The following is a 16,761-nucleotide window of genomic DNA, read 5'->3' on the forward strand; positions in this document are numbered from 1 at the left end:
TGATGATAATGATGATGATGATGATGAAGATACTGATGATGATGATGATTTTGGCAAAAGTGATGATGATGATAATGATGTTGATGAAGATAATGATAATTATGATTTTCTCAATAGTGATGATGATAATACTGATGATGTTGATGAAGATAATGATAATGATGATAAAGATAATGATGATGATGATGATGATGATGATAATGATGATGATATTGATGATGACGTTGATGATGATAATGATTATGATGATGATAATGAACATAATGATGACGATGATTTTAGCAATTGTGATGATGATAATGATGATGGTGATGATAATAATGATGATGATAGACAACTGTGAAGGGGGGTTTAAGGTGCAATGAAGCAGGTGTTTGTGAGTGAGTGAATGTTGTGTTGTGTTTGTTGCCTAGACAATGCTTTCATTGATTACTATGCCTCTCTCTCTCTCTCTCTCTCTCTCCCTCTCACACACACACAGGGCTCAGTGCTGGCACCAATTATGTTTTTAGTATATATAAATGACATAGACAGTAACATTGGAAATGGAAGCTATCTAAATATGTTTGCGGATGATGCAAAAATTCACAGGACAATTACTAACATAGATTCTTGCAAAGAGCTGCAAGAGGAATTGAACAAGCTGCATGAATGGAGCAATAAATGGCAAATGGAATTTAATGTGGATAAGTGTCATGTAATTAAATCTGGTAAAAGTGAGAAAAGACCAGATTGGGATTTTAAGTTAGGAAGATCAACCCTAAACATATCAGAAAAGAAGGACCTAGGAGTAATTGTCAATAACAGACTATCTCCAGATGATCACATCAGTGAGAAGGTACGAAACATGTATACATTGCTTGCTAATATGAGAATAGCATTCACATATATAAATGAAGATATGCTGAGGAAGATAACATCATTCATCAGACCAACCTTGGAGTATGGCATCAGTAGTCTGGAATCTTCATCTCAAAAAACACATAGATAAGATTGAAAAAGTATAAAGGGCCGCTACAAGATGAGTACGAAGCTTAAGGGATCTAAGCTATGGAGAAAGACTGGAAAGACTGAATCCACCAACGCTGCAGGAGAGAGGGAGAAGGGAAGACATGATTATGCTATATAAATGCATCTCAGGGAAAGAGAAAATATCATTTGGTGAAGCATCAGCAAGAGGACATTGCAAAAAACTGAGAAAAAAAGAAAAGAAAAGATAAAGACGTAAGGAAATTCAGTTTCCCAAATAGGGCAATATTGATCGGTGGAATGCACTACCCACTGAAGTAGTGTGTTCCAAAACTACTCTCAGATTCAAGGATATGTATGATAAAAATGGTTTAATACACGGGACAGTACGAGCTTGACTTATTCCTGTAAAGATACAATTAGGTAAGAGCACACACACAATGCAAACCGACTCACACATTCCCACATTGTCCTCTCTTTGATCACACACACACACACACACACACACACACACACACACACACACACACACTATCCTGCTACTGAGCTGGATAACCTACACATCCACGGTCAATTTTTACACGTTACCCTCATCCGATTTTCGACTTTTCGTTAACATTTTCTAGTAGAACTGGTCATTCTAAGAATCTTTTCTTCTATGACATTTCTCTCGCAAATTGATAATAAACGAGTTACTTCCACCAATCACAATCACAGACGAGCGCGCGCTCTGTCCGCTCACCCGCTCACATTTGAAAGTTTGTCCCGGAAGACCAAACTTTACACGTACTCCTCATTTTTACACGTTGCCCTCATCCGATTTTTTCATCCAACCTTAGTGTTTCCTGTTGTTTTTGGTGTGATTCGATCGATTTTGACCTTCGTTTCTATCGCAAGTCGCTACTTTTTGTTGAACGCCACTAGCGACTTCCGGTGGAAAGGACCGGTCCAAATCAACCAAAATCACACCAAAAACAACCGAAAACACTCAGGTTGGATGTTTGTTATCACTTGAAATGTAAATTTTTGCGGTTCTTCCCCCTCCCCCAGGAATACTGGGGGACCTGTGGGAAACCGGGGTGTTGGGTGGGGGAAAAACGCAAAAGCGAGTGATTTCCTACTGGAACTGTTATCAAAAGCAAATGAAAAACACTAAAATCCTTCGGAAGAAAATAATTTTAAGCTTCTTAGGGAATTCGTGTTTCCTAACTGGGGGGCTTCGCCCCCCAGACCCCCCAACCCTGGCCGTGCTTCCTAACTGTGGGGCTTCGCCCCCCAGACCCCCCAAGACATTAACCAAACCTCATCTAACCTAACCTAACCGAGTGTAAATAAGAAATAATGCATTTACCTAGCAGTTTACAGTTCCTCGTCTGCATCTGAAGAGCAGTCTGTAGCTGTAAACGGCAACAACAATTCAAGAAACGATTCAAGAAAAGATCGTAACACTAACCAAAAATTATTGAAAATGTTAAAGAAAAGTCGAAAATCACTAACAAAAACAATTGAAAATGTTAGAGAAAAGCCGAAAATCGCATGAGGAGTAGGCCTACGTGTAAAGTTTGGTCTTCGGGGACAAACTTTCAAATGTGAGCGGGTGAGCGGACAGAGCGCGCGCTCGTCTGTGATTGTGATTGGTGGAAGTAACTCGTTTATTATCAATTTGCGAGAGAAATGTCATAAAAGAAAAGATTCTTAGAATGACCAGTTCTACTAGAAAATGTTAACGAAAAGTCGAAAATCGGATGAGGGTAACGTGTAAAGTTTGACCGAAGTTTCTCACCTCCTGCAGCCCACCATCCCCCTTCAGGGAACACTGAGGTGAGAGGCAGTGCCGCCCAGCTATATCAGTACCACCATGCGAAGGCACTGTTCTCCAAGCTTACAGTAACATTTCAACATGTGAATGTAATTCACCTGTTCTTTTCAAATTACTCTCTTCTGGAATCTAACTGTCTCCGCTCTCATCACCTTGACAGAAAACGGGTAAAGAGCATAATCATACGAGTTATATTGTTAATATTTGAAGATTATAAATGAAATTCAAGAAGTTATGTAAGTATCAATCCGTGTAATGTTAGTACAGTTTTTTGTAGATTTAATATGTGGTAAAATTGCCTCTGGTTTTCTGTTTACGATTCTCCTTATCTAATATGTAATCCGGAGATAATTTGTAGTATTGTTTACATATAGAGTGAAGCTGAGCCTACACAATGTTTCTGTTTTATAGCTCAGAAGGGCTTTAATTGGGTCGTTTGGAGTCCTAAAAGCAACACAAAGCCCCTCATACACACCAAGCTAAGCGCACTGTTATGGATGTAATTTTAAAGAGGTAGATTGCTAATTACCAATGATTTCATAGTGCACGTCTCTACCTTGGTACTTATTAAAAATCGGAATGTACTATAGTTCTGTGTTAAATTTTCGCAGCCTCAGCCATTACTTTGCAAGAACTCTGGTTAAAATTTATCATTATGACCTTCATCAGAATTTATTTTCGCATCTTTTTAAATTTACTTTTCATACTTTTTCGATTGTTTTTCAGTGTTTCATTTTGCATTGTAATAACCGACAGCTGTGCGAAGGTTAGGTTCCAGGTACAGGGTATGCCCAGGTTATGAATAGAGGATATGAAGGCCAGGTCTAAAGGTTTTGGCTCATTGCTTCTGCTAGGCTAATTATGTTAAGTTTGTCTTTGAGATTTTAATTACTGTATAATTTCCTTTTTTTTTTTTTTTTTCTTTACTGCCCTCTATAGGTACTGGAGATGTTTTCCTCAAGTTTGAAATTATATTTCTACCCTTGATGCACCTGCTAACCCTTTGAAATTCCAGTATCACTTTTTGGCTTCATTTCAAATCCAACCTCAGAGATTCTGATGACGAATTTAGTTGTCATTTTAAGATACTTTTGCAAAATATTCACGACAAAGCGTGTTTACAAGTCATAACAAAAAGACTCGGGCATGATGTCGCAGAATGATTGCTCTGTGCGTGCCAGGTACTGTGCAGCTGGTGTGATCCATGGTTTTGTTACTTTATTCTTAACAAATATTTTCCTACAGCGAGGTATAAAATTTTGGGGTTTGGCCCAACTTCAGCTCATCAATTTGACTTTATTTTCTTTGTTTTCCTTTTTTGATTATACTAAAATAAAATACAACTTCAGCATTCTATCATAAAAAATGTATCTACACTGACCAAGAAAAGAAAAAGACCACAAAGTGAATTCATGGCCCAAAATAAAAAAAAATTGGGCATTTTTCCTTTCACTCTACTGCGCAATAAAATGTATAAATAACCTTAATCTATATATCGTTCCAAACATAATTTATTGTAGTTTTGCATAGTTTTAACCCGATTTATGCGTCTATTACTTTTTTTTTTTTTTTTGCCAAATATTTATCTACAGCAAGGTATAAAATTTTTGGTTTTTGCCAAACTTCAACCTGTCATTTTGACTTTTTATTTTTGTTGATTTCCTTTTGTGAATATACTACATTAAAGTAAAGCTATTCAGCTTCAAAACAACACAACAACCACCATTCTATCATAAAAAGTGTATTTACACTGACCGATCAATGAAGAAGATCACGAAGTGAATATGTGGCTGAGAATCATTAAAAATTGTGCATTTTTTCCTTTCATTTTATCGCACAATCAAATGCAGAAATTACCATAGCCCACTCTATATATCGTTGCAAAGGTAACTTATTGTAGTTTTTCTTGGTTTAAACCAGATTTAGGGCTATATATCATTATTATTTTTATTTTTTTTTGTCCTAATATTTTTCTATGGCAAGGTGTAAAATTTTTGGTTTTTGCTTAACTTCAGTTCATCATTTTGACTTTTTATTTTCTTTGTTTTCCGTTTTTGAACACACTGTAATAAAGTACAACTATTCAGCTTTAAAATGACACCAAAACTAATATTTTATCATGAAAAGTGTATTTACACAGAGCAATCAAAGAAGAATATCATAGCGCAGAGATGTGGGTCAGCGCGAGAGCGGCTGACTCTAGCACAAACATAATCTGCCAGGCCCAGAAACCTGATAGGGTCAATAGGAAAAAAAAGGTGAAACTGCGGGAGAGCTTCCATACATAAAATTTTTAATTGTATTTTGTTTGTGGGCACCCCTTACAGGATTAAGGCATCTGGCTATGGATAGATAGACTTTTTTTCTCAGTAAACTTTAACATAATTATCATTGTGGTAGCTCTAAAAAGTTTGCAAAAAGGCATAATTTGAAGCTGTCAGATATTAAACCACCAGTTGTACATGCAAATTGTGGCAAGTGGCCACCCACCATGTTGAACTTTTAAGTCTATTCTGCTCCAAAGTCAGTCCATCACTAATCATTCATCTCTACTAACCTAACCTAACTCAGTCAAACATAATGTAATTTAACCTAACCTATGATAACTAACTTGAACGATTTGGGGACAAATGAGTTTTAGGTCTGAACTGACCCATTGCCTTCAGTAGGACATCACTGCTGATGTCAGCAAACCAGACTTTGTGTTCTTGAGTAACATGTTTTTTTTTCACAGAATTGGGGTGCTATGAATGAAATACCGAATACAAACTTTAATAACATAAATGATATTTCTGCAGAATCTAGGTTACATAAATGAATTTACAGTTATGAAAAATAATCTCTGTCATATAATTTTCATAATTTGTTAATGGGAGTTCTCATGCAGTTAGACTGAATAAAATCTCCTGATTCAATCCCTTCCACTCACTACCACTAGGAGAAGATTTGCTGATCACAACTGACGACTAAGGAAAAAAGCTTATGAGATGCTTTTTTTTTTCTTTTTTGTATATATTGTACAGGTAATTATTTTGGCAACATAGATGAAAAGATAAAAATGCGTAGTGTCATTTGAAAGGTACGGATATGCATTTTGTGTGAAAGAACTAGAATGATTGGATGTTTGATGCCTTTTCTATCACTACTGGTACCCACCAAAAAGTGATTGGAATTGCCCTGGGGTGAGAGACGTATGAGTAGCCTAGAGCTTGCAAGTTTTGTGTAGTATGCAGTGACAAAATGTCACAATGAAAATTACTAATATTGTTCACAGTCATTTAAAGCAATATGCACATAGAGAGATTCTGTCATATTGGATATATTATGAGTATAAATAAATATATGTTCTACAAATAGTATGTGAGGGCATGATGACAACTTGGGTGAATAGCAGAGAGACCATGTAGACAGTTGACATACTGGATAGCTTCCAGAAAATAGTGCAAATTCTTAAAAGAGCCCGCTAGATTGATGCCAGTGGCAGTGGCTGTTTAGGATGTTTACCACTGGCAGTGAAAGGGTCCAGGTTAGGACTGAGCAATGCTAAGTAGACCCTACAGATGCCAAAGTTAAAGCCAAAGGATGCCAGGGTTAGGTTTGAAGGATGATGAGGTTAGGTTAGGTCCAAAGAATGTTAGGGGAAGTCCTGAATGATGCTGGCTGAATGTTAGGTTCTGTGGATCATGGATGCCAGTGTAATGTATAATACTTAACACTGATTTACAATTATTCCCAGTTTTCATTATCTTTTAAATTTGTTTCTGGTACTTTGTTGCATTTAGGTGTTAAAAATATTCTTTTAAAAATTTTGATTGATACTGGTAATAATACAGTACTAATGATTCTTGCAGGTACTGGTGGTGGATAAGTTACTTTTGTGAGATCTTCAGGAAGAATAATGTAGTTTTTCTTCAAACTGCTGAGTACAGTAGCCATGGACCTCAAACTAGCATCAGAGGTGTCTGATCAAAGCCTGCCATCCAGAGGTCCAGCCAGCAGTGTTGAGACCAGCCAGCTAAATGGTGTTACTTCTAGTACTGTGGCATCATATAGCCCCCAGGTTACTGAGGATGGCCCAGCTTCCTCACTGTTGCCTGCTGGATTATGTGATTCTGTTTTGAATCAGCCTGCCAGGTACCTGGAAGGCGTCCCCATCTTTGGGATTGATGAAAGTGATGAGACACAACACACTCATATTCCAAACACAAACATTGATCTCTCCGAGAGAATGACTGTATTAGAACCAACAAGTATGGGATCCTCTGGTTTTAATGCCCGGGCAGGAAGCAACATAAACTGCATGCCAGGCGTTACTGGAGATAGTGCCGAGGCTAAGGATGGGAAAGTAGAGCTAGTGAACTCTGTCCCCTGCCTTGTGAGTGAAGATGGAGTTGTCTTTCAGTGCTTCCCCATCTCAGAGAAGGAAATGATAATTGTCAGTGTGAATGATAATCCCTTGCTTATAAATGAATCTCTCACTGGTCAGTTGTCTGTAACTGAACCAGCTTCAGGAGGAACTGGATCTTATTTAAAAGTAGACACTCCTAGTGCTGCTGCAGCCAGAGACGAAAGTGATAATTCTGTTAAGAAGAAAGATGCAGTTGAGATCAAAGGAGATTCATTTGTTTTAGATGTGTCCAGTCAGCCCTGTTCCCTATCATCTATTATCCTGCCACCCTCTGGGCCAAGTGAGGGTGTTGGGATTCCTACATATGAGGTGGCAAAGTTGTCAGAATTAACCCAGCTTCCTCCAGTCAGTCATGCAACCGTCACCGAATCCATCCTTGAGCCATCACATGAAGACATTTACTCACAGGATAGAGCTTCACCCTCAGGAAAGAGAAAGTTAAAGAGCATTGTAGAGAGGGCAGAAGAGGTCCCGGACAAGAGAATAAAGGTTACTCATGCTACAATTTACGCTCCATTATCCTGTAAAGTGAAAAATGTGGCAGGGCCAGAAGAAGGTGGAGGCAGTGACTGGGTGCGTTGCTGCCTGTGCTCAGACTCCCTTCCCTCCACGGCCACACTCCGACACCACCTCATTACAAGGCACAAACAGACTGACATCAAGTCCTATCAGGTGAGGTACACCTGATGTTTTTTGTAGACTGGAAGCTAAACCAAGTACCAGCACCAGTTAATAAATTCTAACAGTTGCTGGAACCTGCTCGGAAAAAAAGATATTTGAATTGTGTAATAAGATTTTTAACAGTGTGAGAGCCTCAGATTGGACTCTGAACAATCACTCAGAAGAAAGATCACTGAGTGACTATACTTGTGGTTGAATGTTCCCTGCCAGGTAATGATGATTGTGTAGCTAGTTACTGTACCAGACTTGTAGCCACATTTCACTCTCATGTTATAACCTCTCAGGGCCACTGGTAGTCATCCATCAACAGAACTGCATTATATTATTGACCCATGTAATTTATTTTTCTTTAGTTGTATTTTTTCTAAAGAGCTCTGTTTATTTTCAGTGTTTCCTGTGTGACCAAGAGTGTTGGAATGCCAGACAGGAAGAGTGGCATTTACGGGTTCACCATGGCATTAAAAATCCTGCCGTGGCGTGCCGCGTGTGTGGTGCCCAGCTGGCAACTCTTGCTGAATGCCGTGCTCACCTCCGCAAACATCCTGCCACGTTTTCCTGCCCCACCTGCCCACTCAAATTCCGTGCCCGGTACCAGCTGATGTCTCATGCTCAGTCCCATACAGATGAGTTGCAGCCTCTCTCATGCCTCATGTGTGGGGCTGCTTTTGCACATTCTGCCACCCTTAACTTCCACTCTCGTCGTCATACTCACCACCCTTGCCCTGTCCAATCTTGTTCCCACACTGTCGTTGATGAGAGCTGGTTGCTGGCACACCTGAGACACCAACACACCATGCCTTACTCACATCTCACATGCATCACAGCCAGAGAGGATACACTAGATCAGTTAATGGACAAGTTGATAGGTAAATACATGTCTTTGTCACAGTTTCACACCTCGGATGAATCTTGTACCCCTCAGGAATCTCACACTATAAATACTTCCCCAAACCATCACACTTCAGATACTTCCCTGAACATTCATAACCCAGATATTTCTGTAAACATTTACACTTCAGATATTTCTCTAAACAATCATGCCTCAGATCCTTCTCTAAACATTCATACTTCACATAATTCATTAGGTCCTCACCCCATACACCAAGCCAGTGATGGCATTTATACACCATTAGATCAAAACAGGAAATCACATACTGGTGTCCTGTTCCCAGCTCTTGGAAATGATGAGTCACAGTTCCAGGATGACTGCAGAACCTGTGTAAATGTGGTGAATAGCTTAGTGGAGACTGTGGCAAGTGTAGTAGAGGAGGAGGGTAGTGAAAATACTGGAGAGGACCAGCCATTGCAGAAGATACCACCACCACCACCACCACAACAACAGCAGTCAGGGCCATACCGCTGTGGCCTCTGTAATGTGTACCTCCCCACAGCTCAGGAGTTGGCTGAACATAAAGCTGGACACAATCAGGTAAGCTTTTTTATTGTCTGTCTTCTTTATGGCACTATATTAAACTCTGATATCTTTTTTAATGTTTTATTAACAACTGCTGTGTACTTATATGGAGAGCATTGTTGAAGTTAAGTCATCAATTATTTTCCGGAATATTAATCCACACAGTGTACTGAAAGAGGTGCAGCTTTCAGTAACTGAAGCATGCTTAAGAATTATTCTGGCTTACCATTGTAAATATCAGTGCTTATCGTGTTTAACCCTTTCAGTGGTGCAGTACACTTAATCTGACTAACACGATATAGAAATTTTATCCTGCTGATGCAAGAAAATGTTTATTAGGTACAAGGACATCACAATTATCATTCATATCATTTATAAAGGCTCCAACATGCTTGCATCTGTCAGCCTTTGACATCTAGTGACTGCTCTTCATGCTGCCCAATCTCTGGCAGCCTCCCTTTTCAGTCCCTTATCCCCGAGGTCACATTCTGTAACCTCATACCAGGTCTTTTTTGGTCTGCCACTCACAGCCATATCCCCGACATTCACACTTCTCGCTTTCTGCAGCCAATTGTCATCCTCTCAGCATCCTCTAAACATCTCAATCTGTCATTCCTCACCATGACACCAGTACATTCAAGTCCCAGCCTTCCTCTCAACTCTTCGGTCATAATCCTAGCCTGCCCCATACCTCACATTCAAGGGTGCTCTACACATTCATCTAATCATTGTCATTTTTGTATGTTTGAGCCTACAGGTGTTGGGGTTTAATTTCTGTGCTTTCCACTACAAAAGCATATCTTGCTACTTTCTAGTTAATACATCTCAAAGCTGTATTTCCTGAAAATGCTACATCAGCATAATTTGTTGTTTTGCAGCCTGTGTTGTGTGTGAAGTGTGGCAAGTGTTTCCTTAGTGTGAAGCAGCTTAAGCGCCACATGACTGTCCACAGCTCACAAGATGCAACCACCACCTCCACACAGGACACGGCTGGTCAGTAAGCCACTGTGCTGCAACTTGCTAGTGGCTGAGGAAGAACACAGCAATACAATATCAGGAGCCTCATAATTGTTAACACTGACAGTCCTGCTGTAGAAAGAAAGTTGATATTAAGTTTTGGTCTTAACTGAAGATTTCTTTAACAGTTACCCCTGCACTACACCGAGTTCTCTTTCACTCTTAATAAGATAATTTGGTGGTAGTGCAAATGTAATTTTATGTAGATCGATAGATAGATAGATTGTTTGCTCAGTTTCCACACAAGGTGTGGCTAAAATAAGTGCATGTCCTGCTATTACTTAGCCTTCCTTCCTATACCATACTTCATCTTTAATTCTCACACCAGTTGCCGCACTTAGGACATTCATCTCAACTGCTTAAATCTCATAGTAAATGTAGGGTTGAGGATCCAATTTAATGTTCTGTTGACAGGCACTGGTGTTATGTTATGTCGATATGGTATGTCCTTATTACACGTTGCATTTTTTATATTCTTTTTTATGTAAAGTCTTAATCAATTACAGAAGTATTGCCTATTAAAGTTCAGTTGCTGCCTATAAAGTTGATATATCAATTCCACCAGTTGTAGCCTATGTAAAAAGTCATGTTATTTTGGAACACTCCTTTTACCTAGACAGATAAGAAGGACAGCTTCCTGTACTTGAATCACAAACTCCTCTCAGTAATTGTCATTTTAGTAGTAGCAGTAATAAATAGCAATAGAAAGACTTGATCGTATTATTGTGTTTAATGAAAATGGTTACATTCAGTCTCATGTTATGCCATAGTGGTGTGGAGGCCTGAAGCTAGACATACAGTTTGCAGGCAATATTCACTGTAAGCTAGGAGTATTTCCCAAAATATTAAAACTTTTCCATACAATTGGTACAATGGAAGGAGGGGAAAGTGACATCAGCTTTGTTGTTAGTAATGGAACTCTGATTGGTGATTTTTCTTTGATATACAGTAATACCGCTGTAATAGCCAAAGTAACATCTGAAAGGCAACCTTTAATGAGGACTTGTTAAAATGAATGATAAAACTAATATTCTTTTTTACATTGGTAGGTGAGGATGCCCACCACCCATTTACTTGATACAGTGCTGCTCCTAGGTGACTGTCCTTTCCTCTCTTCCTTCCTTCCTTCCTCTTGTGTTTTCCGTTCCTTCATTCTTTGCTCTTCCTTCTATCTGTGGGTGGCCCTACGCTGAGTGACAAGCCAAATGGTTTCCTGTTCGCCAGGAAACCATTTACTACGCCGGGTGGTGGCTATATAATCAAATTCTGGCATGTGGTGGTTTAGTGGGTAATTAAAGCTCTCCAATCAGATTGAGCCAGTGCAGGTTTATATCCAAAGGGTGGTTGGAGTTTATTGCTCACATAATGCCACTTAGGGGTGAATGAGGCTGGTCACTCCCAGTTTAAATGTCAGAACCAACTTGCCTAGCCCTGGGCTTCTGCACTCATGGGGCAACACAGGATTAGATGATGATGATTGTGATGATGATAAATACCTTTTCACTGTCCCAAGACTAAGATAAAATAATTCTAGATCATTTCATGGAGGGGACTGACCTACTTCCCTTGCAGCATTTTCACATGACAGAAAAATCTCCAGTCACCTCTTGTTCAAATTGTTGCACTCACAGGCATATTACAACTTACTGTATTTTAAAAAATTCAAGCCTATCCTCTGTCTTCAGATAATGTGCACCAGTGTTTAGAGTGTGGGCGAGTGTGTGGGTCTGAGTCAGCCCTGAGTCGGCACCGTGGCACCCATGCACGCTCCATTGGCCGCCACCAATGTTCTGTATGTCACCGCCGCGTACGCACTCGACACCACTTGACTGAACATATGGCACGCGTACACAAGGTTGGTGGGTGTTTGATTTGGTGCCTCTTGTGAATATCTAAATGTGTGCATGGGTATGTGCGTGCATGCATGTGTATGTGTGTGTGTGTGTGTTTCTGTGTGTGTGTGTGTGCATATGTATGTGTGTGTGTGTGTGTGTGTGTGTGTGTGTGTGTGTGTGTGTGCATTTTTCATTGGCTGCTGTATCTTGTTACTGTACTGGGAGCCAAGTCATATTTTCAGACAAAGTACCGTAATTTTTCATATTCACACCTTTACCTTAAATTACAAAGTGGCTACTTGTTTTATTACATACCGTACATATTTTTTTTACGTGTGTTACAGATAAATGCTGAAAACAAGAAGCTGCAGTGTCCCATGTGCGACCGACACTTTACCTCCAAGACACATCTTGACACGTATGATCTCCTATTGTCTCATGTTTTCCTGCATAAAATTCAGTACCATAACATAATCTGTATATATTTTTCCTCTTCTGAAATTGACATCTATCTATCTATCAATCTATTGCCAAATGCCATAATCCTGTAAGGGGTGGCCATTTGACTTTGAGTTATTTGTTTAACGGGGAGGGGCACTAACCTTCAACCAACCCACTTGCTGACACGTAGGGAGCATGTATGGTTTGGTTATATGGTTATTAACTGGCACTGTAAATGGTTTCTTAGCATACAGGAAACCATTTGGCATGTCACTCAATGTAAAGCCACCTGTAAAGGAAAGAAAAGCATTAAGAAGTGACAGGAAAGTTGGGAGAACTAGGAAGAGAGGAGGGCAGGCACAGAAAAAGAATGATAAAGGCTAAGGAAGAAGTAGGCAGCATTACATCAAGTGAGTGGAAATTGACATATGGTGTAAATACTGTACTCATATCAAATTTTCCGGGTGATACTCTGTTAAATCCAGTACCTTTCTCATTGTGCTTTAGCCTAACTATAATTCTTTACCAATCAGAGTTACACTTGGCCATGACTCAGAGCCTTTCTCACCTGTCCATACTCTCTTCATCACATGTAATTATAGTTAGATCCAAGTTAGAGTTAGAGTTACAGGTGAAGTTAGAGTGATGAAGTATGGGCAGGTGAGAAAAGGTGTGAGTTATGACCAAGTGTTATTATAGTTTGGAATTAGCTGTATGTCAGCATGGTGCATTCAGCTGGATAGAGTTTGATTATTTTCTCCTTCTGTCAGGGTTTTGTTTTCTGGCTCTCAGGATGCTAACTCACCCTATCGAATGTTGAGAAAAGAGGTATGGTTGATGATGATGATGATGATAACAACTGTAACTCTCCTACAGCCACCTCGTATCGCATGGTGAAGGAAGAAGCACTGGTCTATGGTGTAGGGAGTGTGGACGAAGGTTTGTGCGGCCACGAAGTTTCCAGCACCATCTTGCCTCTCACCGCCGCACCCATACTTGCCCCACCTGTGACCAGTCTTTCACTTCAGCCCGAGCTCTGACAGTCCATGCACGTATGCACCACCCCACACACACTGAGAAGTAAGCAGAATAGATGCAGGTGATCTACAATGTACACTTAATATGCAGTGCTGGGGGGGGAAAAAAAAAATTTGAAGCCTTCCATCCGATGATGTACTTTATATTCCGTTATTCCTACCACCAGACATTATTGCTCATCTTTGGAGAGACTTTTTGAATTGGAGGGGTTAGATATAGCCTTCACTAACCCCTTCACTGCTAAAGGTCCAAGTTCAGTTGAAGCATCTGGTGGTAGGAAGAATAAAGTTGTAAGTACTGTATGGCATTGGGTTGAAGAGGTTATGCAAACTTACTAATTATTTATTTATTTATTCATTTTTTTTAAGGAGATGAAAGAACCAAATGCTGAAAGCCTACAAAACTTACTGCTTTTAAAGGAAGATGTGAACAAAAGGAAAAATCAAGATCCTTTAATATTGAAATGCATTTAAAAGACTGGAGACAGCATGAAGAAGACATTGCCAGGGTTGATCATGTGTGTACATGAAAGACAGGGTATACTGTTTAACTCTTGCATTAAAAACTTAACAGAAAAGAGTGAGGGTGTGTGTGTGATAGTTAGTTGTATAGTGAACACATAACAACATGGGTTCAGTCATGATATGCTTTAGGAAAATCATCAACTTTCACCTAGAGAGAGATTTTTTTTTTTTTCTCCTCCCCTAGACATTCGTAATTTATATTAAAAAGAAGCACAACACTGTTTTTAATATTTTTGACTTCTAAATATTCTTGACTGGCATTCTGGGTAGATTAAGTAGATGAGGATTCAAGCTAACCTACCAACAGCATATGTTTAAGACCAGAAATAAAGTGCATCCATCCATCCATCCATCCATCATCCAGTCTTATGCCGCCCCATGAGGAGTGTAGGAGCCCAAGGCTAGGCAAGTTGGTCTTGACATTTAAGATGAGAGTGACCAGCCACACTCATCCCTGAGTGGCATTACTTGAGCAGTAAACCCCAGCCACCCCTTGGATATAAACCAACACAGGCTCAATCTGGCTGGAGCACCTTAATTACCCACTGATCCACCATGCGCTGTGATTTGGTTATATGTTGCCTCCCTTGCATTATTTTACAGATATTTTTTTGGCAAATGCTCAGACGAAGTTGCGTCCATGATGCCACCTCTCCATGCCTTCCCTCGTGCTACACGGGCATCTGGTAGCGCTCATGACTGGAATGTCACTCAACCATATTGCAGAACTTCTGCCTATCAGAATTCTTTCATTCCCCGAACTGCATCTCTCTGGAACTCGCTTCCCCAGAGTTGTTTTCCTCCAAATTTCAACCTACAACTCTTCAAGTCTAACTGTTACAGATATTTTATGAACAGAGGACACCAGTAATCTGGTGTATGGATTTTTTTTTTTTTCTCCATTTGTTTTTCCTTCCTCCGTTCTGTTATTTAAAAAAAAAAAAAAATGGTTACCACCCAGCGTAGTAAATGGTTTCCTGGTCTCATCTTAAATGTTGGGACCAGCTGCCTAGCCCCGGGCTCCTTCGCTTCTCATGGAGCAATGTAGGATTGGATGATGGATGAATGGATGGATGGTAGCCTATACAGGAACCCATTTGGCTTGTCACGCAGTGCAGAGTCACCCGTAGACAGAAGGAAGAGGAAAGAATGAAGGGAAGAAAGACAATAGGAAGGAAGGAAAAAAGGAAGGAAGAGAGGAAAGGGCAGTCATCCCTGAGCAGCACTACATCGAATGAGTGGATGGTGAGCACCCCCACTTATCATATACTGTATATATATATATATATATATATATATATATATATATATATATATATATATACAGTATACATATATATACAGTACAAGTCCTGTAATGTGGATGGCAGGGGAGCTAGGGTCTTTTGGACTACTATTTTTTTATTTTTTTATTTTTTTTATAACTATTGGGAGGGACCTTTGAAACTCTAGGAATACAGTAAAACCTCAATACAACAGACTTTGATAGACTGGAATTCGCTTTTACTGGAATCGAGGAACTACCGGACTAAATTCTTATACAGTATATCGGAAAAAGTCCAATGAAGCCAGAAGCAGTCTGGACTACCTGACCACTTCAGCTGTGTTCACCACAACATGGTAGACAAAAGACATGTTTATCAGTGTACATACAGTATTATTATATATATTATACCATTTGATTATTGTAGTGAATGTATAATACAGTACGGTACTGCAATGGTAGTGAAAACTGTTTAAAAACTGTTGATGGGATCTGGACTAATGTCTGATATATCGGAGAAAGTCTGAGTTAGCAAGGGGAAGTCCGGATGTCGCTTTTATCGGAATTTCACTTTTATCAGAATGGGTTGGGCCCCAATTAGTCTGTTGTAGTGAGGTTTTACTGTATGTACATGATCATTATATAAACACTTCAGATAGTATGAGTTATTGTTTGACTGGAAATGCATAGAAGTATAGCTGAAGTAGCTGCAGGCAGATACATCCAAGTTGAAGAGCAAGTCCAAGCCAGATAAATCCGTAAAGTCCAGAAAATTTTGAAAAAAGCACAGAAAAATTGGAAAAATTTTGCCATAACAAATTCGGAGTATTGGGATATTTGGATTATTGGTGGTCGGATTGGAAGACTTTTACAGTATATATATATATATATATATATATATATATATATATATATATATATATATAGATAGACAGACATATATATATATATATATATATATATATATATAGATAGATAGATAGATAGATAGATATATATGCCACTTTGTAGGCCTGTGAGATGAAGTCAGGATTGGTGGGGCTGGAGTGATATGCAGATGACTGTGTGACCCATTTTACAGGGCATTCTGTCGGTTGTTCCCTAGCTTTTGTAGTTCTCTTTTCGTGTTCATGATCATGATGATGATGATTATTACAGTTATTATTGTTGTTACTATGTGGTAGGTGGGGGTGCTCACCATCCACTTACTCAATGTAGTGCTGCTGTTGGGTGTCTGCCCTTTCCTCTCCTCCATCCCTCTTTCCTTCCATCCTCTTCTGTCTTTCTTTCCTTCATTCTTTCCTCTTCCTTTTGCCTGTGGGTGACTTTACACTGAGTGACAAGCCAAGTG

At 39.4% G+C, this 16,761-nt stretch overlaps 1 protein-coding gene across 1 annotated transcript in view; it reads left to right on the forward strand.

The window, feature by feature from the left end:
- The first annotated feature begins 6,694 nt into the window (after window positions 1-6,694).
- LOC145394357 (uncharacterized) overlaps window positions 6,695-16,761 on the forward strand; it is a 33,591-nt gene continuing 23,524 nt past the window's right edge. The window contains exons 1-6 of the mRNA XM_080268231.1: window positions 6,695-7,868; window positions 8,266-9,306; window positions 10,170-10,284; window positions 11,994-12,163; window positions 12,488-12,561; window positions 13,461-13,664. Of these exons, the coding sequence (XP_080124357.1) occupies window positions 6,723-7,868; window positions 8,266-9,306; window positions 10,170-10,284; window positions 11,994-12,163; window positions 12,488-12,561; window positions 13,461-13,664 (2,750 nt within the window). The 5' untranslated portion in view covers window positions 6,695-6,722. The remainder of the gene's footprint in view (window positions 7,869-8,265; window positions 9,307-10,169; window positions 10,285-11,993; window positions 12,164-12,487; window positions 12,562-13,460; window positions 13,665-16,761) is intronic.

The sequence above is a fragment of the Coenobita brevimanus genome, chromosome 27, assembly GCF_032717465.1.
Source record: "Coenobita brevimanus isolate Jiangsu-jjx chromosome 27, ASM3271746v2, whole genome shotgun sequence".
NCBI classification, from domain to species: domain Eukaryota; kingdom Metazoa; phylum Arthropoda; class Malacostraca; order Decapoda; family Coenobitidae; genus Coenobita; species Coenobita brevimanus.